The sequence below is a fragment of the Botryllus schlosseri genome, chromosome 4 (assembly GCF_051294905.1).
Source record: "Botryllus schlosseri isolate E-star chromosome 4, Bs_hap1, whole genome shotgun sequence".
NCBI classification, from domain to species: domain Eukaryota; kingdom Metazoa; phylum Chordata; class Ascidiacea; order Stolidobranchia; family Styelidae; genus Botryllus; species Botryllus schlosseri.
In genome coordinates, this window is record NC_137239.1 from 20,100,569 (window position 1) to 20,113,729 (window position 13,161).

At 39.8% G+C, this 13,161-nt stretch overlaps 1 protein-coding gene across 1 annotated transcript; it reads right to left on the reverse strand.

Moving 5' to 3' along the window:
• Nucleotides 1-375: 375 nt before the first annotated feature.
• On the reverse strand, nucleotides 376-11,700 carry LOC145437317 (uncharacterized). The gene is made up of 5 exons (XM_080314518.1): nucleotides 11,532-11,700; nucleotides 7,380-7,562; nucleotides 5,438-5,617; nucleotides 3,786-3,944; nucleotides 376-1,771 (listed from the first exon to the last, which is right to left on the reverse strand). Exons 1-5 carry the CDS (start codon nucleotides 11,602-11,604, stop codon nucleotides 1,626-1,628), a joined length of 741 nt encoding a protein of 246 aa, XP_080170644.1. The 5' UTR covers nucleotides 11,605-11,700; the 3' UTR covers nucleotides 376-1,625.
• Nucleotides 11,701-13,161: the final 1,461 nt, after the last annotated feature.

Genomic DNA, 13,161 nt, shown 5'->3' on the forward strand with positions numbered 1-13,161 from the left:
ATATCTCATATCTGTATACCCCTTTTAAAATAACAGCTACATGTAACACGTTGCGATAACCATGCAATGGAGCTAATTTACTTCCTTCCGTGTGGAGTAGGTAGAGCAATTGCTCAAGTTTGTTGCTGTCGTTCCTCGAAAGCAAAACTGTATGAAACACTGACTAGCATCACGGCGATTAATCGCACCGGCAGACGCATCGATAGACTGAATATACTGAAGAGGGATTTTGAAATTTAAGAAGATAGGCTTAAAATTGTTGACAGTGACGCGAGGTCGCCGATCTACTAAAGTGTATGGAAACTGATCGCGTCCAAATGTTGGAATCGAAAATTTTCACACCCTGTCTGTGCACATCAGTCAGATATCCCTAAATAAAGAGAAAAAATTTATTGCGTTATCAGCTGGAACAATAACAAATTGCATATAAAAAACATACACAATAATATAATTGTGTAGCGCTCTGTGCAAAGGTACGGATCCGTACCGGCGATATGACCCTTAATATCTTTCATTCGTTATGTCAAGAAGAAAACCAAGGAGATAATAAGCAGATAAACACTCAAATATATACCTTCGTAGTAAGTTGACTAGTTTTGATGACAAAACAAAAATATAGTCTGATGGGTGGACGGCAACAGTGGATGACTAGATTTTGATGCAACCCTGCCCATTATTTTAAGAATGCAACATCGAATGGCAAAATCATGCAATTGATATTTGGTAAGGCGTGTAAGTCAAGGAACTTTCCCGTAAGTGATGAAATGACTGATATTGTTCAGCCGCAAAAGCACCACCTTATTCCACACATCAATTCCGGAGCGTTTTCAGGAAGGTGAGGGGGAAAGCGAGTGGCGCAGTTGGTCAAGCGCCAGCGTCACGACACCAATGGCTGTGGTTCGAACCCAGGCTGTGGTTCTATGTCGGAGGTTTACCTGGGCTCCTCATCGCTAACCTCACTGCAATAGCAGTGTCTCGAAAAGCCCAGTATGATGCTGAGCCGCGCAAGTAAGAAGTCGGCAGTAAAGAAGAAGTCCGGATGCATGAAAGAGAGGGAGAGACTGAAGTTGGGAGCGCGCGAGTGTGGAAGTCATCCGGAAAGAATACGAAAAAGCAAAGAACCTGAACATTACTGATATCATTGTCGTGGTGTACATGACCTTAATAGGCGATAAACACCACTTTTGTATGTGTGAAAATAAAATAATAAAAAAAAAATACACCGAGTACTAGTCGTATATATGCACGTAATAGTAACTATCAAACGTTACTGGAACTAGTTGCTGTTAAACTAATTCATAAGTTTAGCCGATTCAAATGTATGAATGCCCTCAATCATAAGAATAAGAATCGCATCAAAAGCCAAACCTATGACATCGACCCTCACTGTGGTCATGATCATGCAAATGGCGGGTGTATGGTTAACACACGCTAAATTGGAATTGTCGCCAGTCACCACCACGTAAATATTGCATTATGGTTACGCTGGCAGCAGAACGAATCAGCATAAACATGAACATGATAGTGCACAGCAAGTCTCCACGTCTCCAAAACCCCCTACGCTGGTCGTTATCCGCTCTAGCTTACGCGCATGAGATTAGCTGTTGCTGTCGCTGATGTCGCTGTCACAGGGGAAATTTCGGAACATCGGGAATCTGCTTTCTCTTCCGAGACATGACCATGGCAACAACGACGAGAACAATGGCAACGAGTGCTACTGTTACGGCAGCTGGAATGACCCAATCGATAGTGTTCGGGCCTGTAGTAGTTTCTGAAAGTAACATATATGTGGTTGAATTCATTGCATATATTTAAGTGACGCCTACACAGCTTAGGAATAACGCTGGCCAGATCGAATATGGCAATATTATTTTCAGTATTAAGCTTCGATTCGGGTGTTCGAGTATCGCATATTACGTCCTTACAGTAATCATAATTTAAAGGCTCAAATATTTACATTCTTGTGGCCACGAAGAAAATAAAATACTTACTTAAAACACTTCCTCGCAGGACCATATGACAATTTTATCATGCGTTGTGATCATATGCTGCCGGTAGAACACAACATCACGGGAATGTCGTTTTGAATATTTGCAGACTTGTGCAAGATAATTAAGTCTGCCGATCGCAGTTTCGAAACTATCAAGTTGAGAAAAAATTATCTAAACCATAACCCGTTGATAATTTACAGCTCGATTCGAATCATCACGATTGATACTCGATTTTTGTAACTACAGTAGGTCCATGTAAGGATAAAAAAACTTTGTGATTCGAAAAACTGCATTGGCTGAGATTGGCTGACGAAGTCTTCTCAAATGGAAACCCCGCCTCTGACTTAACTCTATTCTCATTAAAAATCACAGAACGTCCAAATTAGTTCGAAACAACTAAATCGTAACTTAATTTCACGAAGAGAGTGAATTCTGTAATGGCCAGGAGCATTCCCAAGAAGACTATATGGACATCGGGTAGGCTTACTTACCGGCAGCCTATGATAGCTATATGGTGTCATCGTGAACCCTTGAACACGGGCTACACAAAAGTCGGAGAACTGGATAATTTTCAACTTTTTCAAGTCAGATTAGAATTAGAATTAGTGAATTCGCAAAAACTCGGAAATTGAATTAAATTCCAAATTAGGAAGAAATACAACAAAAATCAAGTTCAGTTCATATCGAATCAGAGTTAACCCACACGAGCATGAGAATGACAAATGTCTGTTCACCAAGCTTAGCGCGTTTCGTGCTATACAGTTTTCAGGAAAACCAGGAAGTAGATTAGAATTAAAATTGGAGCATAGAAACATTTCGCAAATTAGATTAGAATTGGGTTAACAGCATTAGGTCTAATAAGAATAATTACACAACTAGAATCATCAAGCTGCTCAAGTCGAGGCTAATGCAGGTGAACGACCTATATAGCGACTGATCAAAATTGACTAGGGTTATGGTTTAAATCAGTTTTATTTTCTTTGATTTTTTATTTTAAATTTTACAATTTTGATTTTATTGATTTTTTTTTAATTTTCGGACGAGATGCGTGAATGTGGTTTATTATCGGACAATCATGTGCATTTTATATAAACCGGAGATAGCATGTCGCCGCCGGCACCGGCATAGTTCAGCTATTTGACAGAGAGATGGGAAAATAGCGATATTCAATCAATATGTTAGCGTTTTGCTGTGGATACTAGTTAGTTGTCTGCGACATGCTGCTGCTACTGGTGGGATACCGCAAACGAAGCGCAATCCGGAGTCTCTATCGAATTCGAAAGATTCCCTCATCTCTGATCCAGTTTGCTGGCAGAAACCACTCCATCGATCAAGATGAAGATGCAACTATCATGGATGGTCCCGATTTGACTCAACATGTTTCCTCGCTACTAGAACAGATCAGTAATGATTCTGTCGACCCATCATTATCACATAGGTTAAACGTTTTCAGCTACCATTTCCACATAGGTTGAACGTTTTCAGTCATCTGGATGATGATTCACAGCCCCACATTATTAACGTTTAAGCGTTATCCTTCATCCCCTTGATTGACATGGTCGTCATTAATTCCATTTTCTTTTGTTCGTGTTGTTATTATGAGTAAACAAATATCAAAAAATCATGATTTGAATTATTTAATTGATTAAAATCGATTTTAATCAAGGGAAAGTGATTTTGACCAGAACCATAAAATTGACCATACTTGAAAAATCGTAGTAAAGCTCTCCGGTATATACGAGAGACATTCTCTCATCTAGTCTTTCTAATTATTGACGTTATATCATGTTTTACCTCCTGTATTAGTTGAATCTTCCGGAGGTAACGAAGTATCGGTAGGTGTAGGTGTGGGACGTGTAGGTAAAGCTCTGCAGTTGGTTATGCAAGCATATTTTGTAAACTCGGGCATACACCGTTCCTCTTCCAAACAGCTTTTGCACGAATCATCGTCAGCTAAAACACAATAATTTTTATAATAAACGGTCATCTGGTCTATCCATATAATTATGCGTAATATAACTGAGTTGAAATTCGATCTGATGGTAATAAAAATCAAAACCAGTCATCAGTGTTATATCTGACGTGAAAACGGATTCCTGCACAACTGGATAGTTATAGGGATGGTGGATATATCGTTCCTAATAAGTAATAATTAGGGCAAATTGTTGCAACTTTTGCAACTTTTTTACAGCTTCCGATAGCTTCCTAGATACTCAGAATCTATGTACTATGACGTTTTAAGCTGTTTGGGGTGATTTTATAGTGCAACTTTTGGCAACTTTATACCTTTTTCATGCCTATTTTTACTGCAACTTTTATCACATATTATGTAAAAGTGTAAAGGAGTATTGAAAAAATATGCTATAAACTATTTCTAGTTTGGTTCTATTCTCTTTGATTTGCATAACAATGAGCTATATGATGGGTTAGCTGCATCTACCTGTTATCTCTGATGCAATGACTTGCAAGCGAGAATTTCAACTACCTCTGCCAAATACCGCCGTGTCGGAACAATAAGTAAATTAATCGATAAATCGATAGTTTCCCATTTCACGAAAGCCCAGGCGAGACTGCCGAAAATTAGATTTCCACTCGGTCATCTTTTTCAGGCTATTGATTTTGTTTTTCTGCGTACCGGGAAAAATGTAATTATTGGCAGTTTCGCCCAACCGTCCGTGAAATGGAAAAGTAACAATTTGACAGGTCTGTAGGAACTAGGTTATACAAAATAACCTATCAAGTGTGTCATACCCTAATAACCCCAAAAATTATAAATGCAACTTTTTACTGAAACTTTTGTTTAAATTAAGTGCAACATTCTTGCGATTTTGGTGCAAAAAAACTTGGCCTAGAATAATTCCTTGGAGAAGTTCCATCATACAGAACCCAACTCTGCTGCAGAATAATAAATATTATAAATGTATTTCCTCTGACCCAGTTTACTCTCGGGACTAAACTTTAAGCGTTGAATACTATGTCATCTCTAATGCTTCATTTCCGCCCAATATCGGCAAATTATTGTGCTTCTAACAGCCCTATTAAGTGGCGACGAAAGTATAGTATACAGGTGTTGGTTGTATTCACCAAATTTACGTCATTGCATAGAGTGAAAATTCAGGCCACCAGCACTTTCTGCTATCAGATTATGCTTTTCACACCTGTTGCAATGGGTGAAAACTTACATGTTCACGTGTGCAACCACTTACGCCCTCTCGGGTGTACAGTACAGTGTACACGAAAGCAGAAACCCCTCCTCCCATGGGATATATTTCCATAAGACTTGATGTTTTAATTAGTTTTCTCCCATTTGAATGGGCGTGAAAGCAAATAATTTCTTACCAGAAAGTGACGTCTACTTAATATACACCGTGCGCGATGGCGGAAATCGACGAATTAAACAATTCACGTTTACAGTGTATGGAAGTATGTAAGTGTTAAAGACATACCAGACAAGCATACGAACGGCAGTTTATCGCTGCAGCTCACGGGTGACAACACAAGCCTCCCAGAGTCATGCTGCGCTGCTATGCAAGAAACGTTTCCTGTAGGCTGCGTGTTATTCATCCAGTAGATCGAGTAGGTGGTGGTGTTGATTTCTTCATTGTGAAGATATAGTTTCGAGTTCGCTGAATAGACACCACAAAGCGTCATTAAATACTAATTATTGCAATACTGCATGTCTGGTAGGAGTATTATGCACACTCTACGCCACTTACTAAATCAGTGGTTCTTAACCTTTTTTGCTCCAGCGCCCCCTTTCAAAAATTGTCGTGCTCCAGCACCCCCCTCCACATATTGTAAGGACTGTTATTTGTCCTGTGGGGTGCAGATTGCGACGACATGATAATGCTGCATGAGCGATTTAAGCACCTATGGACGATTAGACTTATATAGGCCTATACATCGAAGTTCACGCTCAACATAAGGGCAATCGTCTTCAGCTAAGGTTTCCTCGCTGACGATCTTTTTGACACATTTCTCGAAGTCCCATATTCACCGGAACTTTATATGTCTACGTGCATCGTGGCATGGTAATGGCCGACGCCGAAATGCCTATTTCTATAATTATGCGTATTCTTTCGTGTGGAGTCGTAAAAACATGATGTTTAATTTATGTTCATTCACCGAAATAATTTAGGGCACCCTCCGAGCTAACCGATTGGGGGTTTGGGTTGCAGCAGTTTCGGTCTTGGCAAGAGGTCAAAGTTCAGTCGGTCTTTTTGGGACTTTGGTATTGGAAATATTTCACTCTTTCATCGCGCTCGAGGACCATTCGACTATAATAAACCATATAATAATTGTGTGGGGCATATTCAGGGTTAAATTAAGGCTGTTCTATCAACAATCGGGTACGGCCAAACACCCTGTGGTTCGAACCCTCCTGAATTCACATCGTCGATTGGCAATACGGAGAAATTAATGGTATTGGATTTTGTCTTAGTGCTTTGTGTAACTATAAGTAAGTGAAGAACTGAGAATTGGATGCATATATCTGCTCACGTTGAATTTAGTAGCCTACTGTGCCCAGTTATTTATATTAACATGAATGTATTCCAAACAAGTCAACTCAGATTATATAACGTTCATGTGCGGTTGTGAACTATACAACACGAGATAGTATCATCCTTTTTGATACGATGAAGAAATAGTCTGTCGATTTAATTTTGTAGCTCTCAAATACAAGTATATTTAGTTATTCATTTCGTGCACAAAGCGTCAAAACTTATTTTATATACAAGGGCTCTCACTCTCAATCAAAAGTGATATACAGTGCCTCCTTCTTCGATTTTCACACGCTGTGCGCTGCGGGATATAATACCTAATTCGAAACATTTTGTTGAAAATAACCCTAGCAAGTGTGACGGCAGTGTTTTAAATAACGGGAAATTGGTGATCTAAAGTACGCGCAATTCGTTGTTTATGAATTATAATAACCCACTACATTTATGTAAACATATGTAGCAAACATCGTCGCGCAGCGCGACCAACAATTTCGGGGTTTGACGTGTTTTGTGGAATGTTAATTTGTTCGGAATACTCATTAAGAATATGTCCCACTACCACATCATATACGGCATTTTTCTTCAGCGCCCCCTTATCGCCCCCCTGATCCCAGTGCCCCATATCGCCCCCTGAGCGTTTCCGCCCCCTTCAAAATCGCCAGCGCCCCTTGGGGGGGGGGCGGGCTGGAGGCGAGTTTAAGAACCACTGTACAAAATGAATGTGAGATTAAGATCGTTTTGGCGCCACAATAAGCAATTCAAAACTGGAGAAGCCTTTAGCTGTAGCTATATCTGGCCCGTAGTAAGTGAAAAAAAAAACGTTTCGGACTCGTGTATTCCTTTTATAGTTAAATATTCCGTTAAAATCGAAAATATTTATACGTACTCATTGTGAAGGTTGTATGGTGTGGACCGGTGTTATTGATTCTACTTCCGTAGTCCATCAATTGAGTGATTGCGGGTGCCAAAATCGTTAAGGACCCGCCGCAACATCCAACCGCCTCTTGTTTTGTCGCGGCGTGACTGAAAGTCGCGTACAAGCATCCTCCCGCGAAGACGTTGAGTGAATCTGTAAAATTTTACCATGTGGGATGGTATGTTCTCTGCTTCGAGCAAATCGTACATTCTTGTTTGCTTATATACGTTGATATAGATTTGAAATAAACTCAACGGACAATTCAGATAGGCCTGTAATACGTTCATTAGTACAGTGCATGCATGGTTAGGGAGGGGATCGTAACGAAACTCAAATGTCACGCTCAAGATTTTGGATCGAATTTGTGACGTTATTATATGTTTCTGCGTAACAATGAAACTGTGATGCCAGCGCGATTATAATTAACTACCTTTTTCCGGGGTTGTAACCAAGTCACAAGGTCCCGAGTCACAAGTTAATCTCACTTTTATAGTTTTGACTCGAGTCAAGTCGAGTCATTCACAAGTCACCACCGCGTCAAGTCCGTGTCCAAGTCAGTGAGTAGAGGGTCGAGAACGAGTCATAGTTTTGTGACGCGAGTCCGAGTCATTGTGTTCACGGTTCAGTTTTGAGTTCAATCCGGTTGATCCCTCTTTTTCAACTCTGCTCGAGTGATATAGAATAGCTCCCATTCTTAATATCGTAATTTTCCTCATTGATAACAGTTTCCGGCCATATTTTCCAAGTACCAGAACTGATAGACAAAATACCAATAATGTGGTGACTTTAGTATTATTCGAAATTAAAATGAAATGTCTGATGTTGTTGTCTGTGGTATTCATGGTGTTTATCTATTGCTATGGTCATTTACACCAGGGTAATTCTTCTCCATTTTTTATCCCGTAGATGCCGACTTGTAGCGCGGGTCACTTCTAGGCTTTTCTAAGACACCGCTTACACCAGTGGTGGGCAATTATTTTCCTCCGTGGGCCAAATGAGAAATAGAAAATACGTTGGCGGGCCGAGTGAAAATTTTTAGCTATATTCTCCAGCGTATTATAATTTTATATCTAAATTACATTGTTAATAAATGCTGCTAAGTGAATGTGTTGATGTTGGGTATAATGATAAAGTGGCGGTTAATTAAAAAAATATCAATTTGCCGTCATGATTCGAAATAACAATGTTAAACATGATATATTTTTAACTCTCTTTAGAACCCTATCCACGTTCTTCTATTAAGACACTAAAACATATGGTTGTCAAACTTTTTTTTAGACACGCCCCCCTTTATGATTTAATTTAATGATATCACAACATATATTTAAAAAAAAGCAACCAGCATGCTAGCTATCCCGACGGATAGTTTGATGGCATGGAAGGTTATGGTTGTTGATGAGAGAATTCTGTAATATCAAAGTCGGACAATAAACAGGGCAATAAACTATAAGCTGGGGTCAAGTCGCGCGAATTTTTTTTCATTTATCTTCAGCTTCGCGCCACCCTTCAGATGCGTTCACGCCCCTCAGATCGAGAACCACTGCTCTGAAATATATATGGGATAGTACAAATCTTGTCTTGGTTGCTGCATTCCGAACAGTGTGCAGCTCAAATATAGCCAGAGGTGGTCAGTAACGAAGTACTTCTACTTTTTCGAAGTACTCAAGTAGTTTTCCTCTACTTCTGGTACTTATTCAAGTAGATCTGATTTTCGCTACTTCTACTCCTACTTTGTAATATTTTGTGCTCTACTTAATTACTATTTTATGGTATTTTATGACTTGGCTATTTTCAATTTGCCAAGTAGAAGTAGTTCAATCTTCCAATCAGGAAGATAGCCTGAGGAATTTCGGGGCTATTTTCACGGAGTATCAACATTTAATTTTCATAAAAGTTGAGTAAAGCCCAGAATTTTCGTCGCGCCTCGCGCGCAGTGATGGATACGGAGTGACCAGTATGATTTCACGAAAGTATCCGTGAATATACTTTCCGGTAGAGGGTTGGCGTGGTTCCGTTCACACTACCTTGTCGCCCTTCGTCCATATCAAATAATTCATCACAGTATATAATGTTTGAAACTGATGTTTCGCAATCTAGCATTCATATCGTTATCTAGCATGTCCATGGCGGACTTTTTTTTAGTTTCAAAGCTGGTTTAGCATACCACCTTTGAAACTTTCTGGGCTTTCTTTTGTCTGGATAACATACATGTTGAAGTATAAAAGTAAGTGTAGTAATGCCTTTAATTTCTGGAAATAAAGCTACACAATATGGCATTTTCACGGTCCACCAAATTTTTTATTAACGTTTACCAATCGCGCAAAGTGTTTACACAGCATCCTATACAACTTCTCCCTATTGCTCTTCGACTAAACTACGGGCCTTATAATATGGGGAATGGCGCCATACAATGCTATTTTCTAAAACGTGCTGTTCGAGAAAACAGAGGATTAGCATCGTATTTCCATATCAATACTATCATTTTCATCCCATGATGTGGACGAATATTTATGCTATCGAAAATTAGATACCTGCTGGTATGCATCAATATGAATCAATCTCGTCACCTATCGCGTAGCTCAATTTGCACCTTTTTACAATTCATGTGAACGAATTAGGATCGTTTTCATAACTACTTACCTACTTGAGTACTTTTAAAGTCAGTCAATTCTACTTCTACTTAAAGTAGTTTTAGGTTGCTTATGGAAGAAGTACTTCTACTCGTACTTGAGTAGATTTTTTCGTCACTACTTCTACTTCTACTTGAGTATATTTCTTGACTACTTTGACCACTTCTGAATACAGCCTTGATGTTAAGCGAAGTTTGCAGTTTTCCTTGAATTCGCCCTCCCTTGACCGAGTGTTTCGTGCTCGGCAAAAACTAAAAGGACGGGGTTACCTCTAACTCCAGTACACAAATATTTAGTTCTCTAAACCTTCTTTGAATTTCAGCTTTCGGCTTTCTCTTTTTGACATGTCCGCTCATCCTTTATGGGTGATAGATATGATGAGTCATATAGTAATCGCGAGCACTGATTGACTTGTCTTTCGAATTAGGGATATGGAAATGCCTCACGTAACAATCTGAAATACGTAGCCTACCCGTATAATGTGTAATGTGATAATGTCAACAAAGAAGATTTGACCTAAACTATATTGGAATAGTGATTTCTTGTGAATATAATTGTTACTCATACTTTGCCACATTGCCTTTATTTTGAATCTGGATTACGCATGCGAGGTACGTAGGCAGCGTAATCGTGGCATATGAATTAACAGGCTTCAAAGTAAACGAATTACCTTTTTAGTTGATACAGCCTATGGTTTTAGTCCATGCCTCAACATTGAAAAAGCAGGTTTAATGTTATGAATTCCAAGCAATTTTTCGTGCGCCGCACATAATGGCTTCGCGGGCCGCACTTTGCCCAGGCCTGGCTTACACGGATGAGATGGCGAAGAGGAGCCTAGATAAACCTTCAACACTTAAGTAGGAATGCTGGAGTCGACCTCGGTCGGACTCGAACCCGCAAAACCATTGGTGTTGCAGCTGTGGATTATACCACGACGCTATCTCGCCACGTATGAAATGTTTGACTTGGCCGTCCTAGTCTCGAGTCATATGACTCGGTTCGACTTATGCACAATGACTCGAGCAAAGTCGAGTCACCAAAAATCGTAACTCGATTCGGACTCGAGTCATTACAGCCCTGCCTTTTCCCCGTTTATATTGTATACAAATACGGATTACGGAAATTTATTGGATTGAGAAATAGCAATATCAAATCACATGTTCTGGTTCACAACGAACTATTTAGTAGGAGGGAGTGCACGCGACCCCGGACCTATCGATAGTTCTCAACAACTCTGTGGATTGTGGTTGACTCTAATGGTCAATTGCACACTTTAATCGGAATTCTCTAATTAGGAAAAGTCAAATGCATGTCTATTGTCCAGTATCCCCGTGATCTATGCGATAAGGCGTATTAATAATTTGTACATGCACTTTCCAGTTATGAAGACTACGCGGTGCCATTGATTTCAGGCACACTCAACTCGAATCTGAGTACTCAAATCGGAGTGTCTTACACGAATATACTTACCGCTTTAAAACATCCAACTTACCGGTACACTGTATTGAGTGCGCTGGTACGAAAGCTGTTACTACCATCCACAATATGAGAAGTTGCGACTCCATTGATAGTAAGAAATATCGCTATATGACTATACAGCAATACAGAGGCTAGTAGCGACTACACGCATTTTCACTGGATAACAGAAAATGACGGAACCGAAAGTTAAGCATCTCGTGACATACCAATGATGGTGAAATATTACACCATTGTTATTACGTATTATGCTTCACTCTTCTATTGTTCGAACATCATGTCAAATATGCCTTTCATTCATAATAATAAAGGATTACGGGGTAGACTTTCGGGCAGGGAAAACCCCACCCGATGTAAACAATATTTTGAGAAGCAGCCCTGGCAACACTATCAAAATTTACACACACTTTCCTGTCAATGCTGCAAAAATTCCCTCGGCGTTATACGCTGATTCATACCTGGGTGTCGTACCTTTTCAAGAATTGAGCAAGTCTCAACATGTCGTTTATATATGTTATCAATGCTCCGTTCAGTGATTGTTAATATCTCAGAAGCACGGAGTTCTACATTGGAAACATTGTTGGCGGCGGCAATGATCCACTTCTGTTGAAACTTTATAGGGTTATAGCTAGGATTGAATTTAAAACAAACATGTTTTAAACAAAGGACTTGAAAGCATCTGAAGGGGGCTCGAAGAAGTCGCCAACTGATTTTTTTTTCGACCTTTGCGCGATTTACCTCAAATTCACGCTGGTTTCTCTAAATATAGGCCAAATTTCATATTTTTGAATTCTCTCATCAACACTCAACAGTCATAACCTTTCATGCCATCAAACAATCTGTTAGGGTTGCTGGCATCCCGGTTGGATTTTGTGATATGACGATAAGGGGGGCGCGAAATTCTTCACTATTACAAAGGGGTGCGAGTCTAAAAAAAGGTTGGGAACCACTGTTTTAAAAGCAACCGTAGTTACAGCAGTTGATTTATTTCTAATCTGACACAATCAAGGTATTTAGATACATGAGGCCCAGAAACTATGACTTAGGCATTAGTACTACCAGAGATTCTGAAACTTGCTCATTTCGCAGCCATATGCCTCTTTTTTGGATGTTGTGAGTTGCGACACCGCCAATTATAGAGTTTCTGGGCTACAGCGGGAGGAGAAATGGTACCCGACAATTGAGCATGCAGGACAATGAAAAACGGCCGTTGGGTATGAAGCACATCAGCATTCGACATTGGAGCATGTGACAATGCAACCCGAAAACTAACCGTAACCCGAACCCATCGCCAACCCTAATCTCAGTCAAATCTAATTCTAACTAAACCGTAACTTTGATTTGCGAAATGCTGAAATTGCTCAAGCGGTAAAACCGGTGAATACGGTAGGCCTATTCGAAAAAAATTGACTCTCTATATTCGCGTCTAATCATTATAACTAATACTGGACTCGGATTCAAGTTCTCGAATCACCGCACCTAACCCTACAAATGACGACAGGTATCGAAGCACCATAAAAATGAAACAATAATAGCAACTTCTAAGCGTGTCCCTTTGTAACATCATTGGGAGAAGAGAGAAAACATTACTGCTTTCATCCAATCCCGCAACTGTACCGCCTCTATTGTAATTTTCTTGCCCGTGT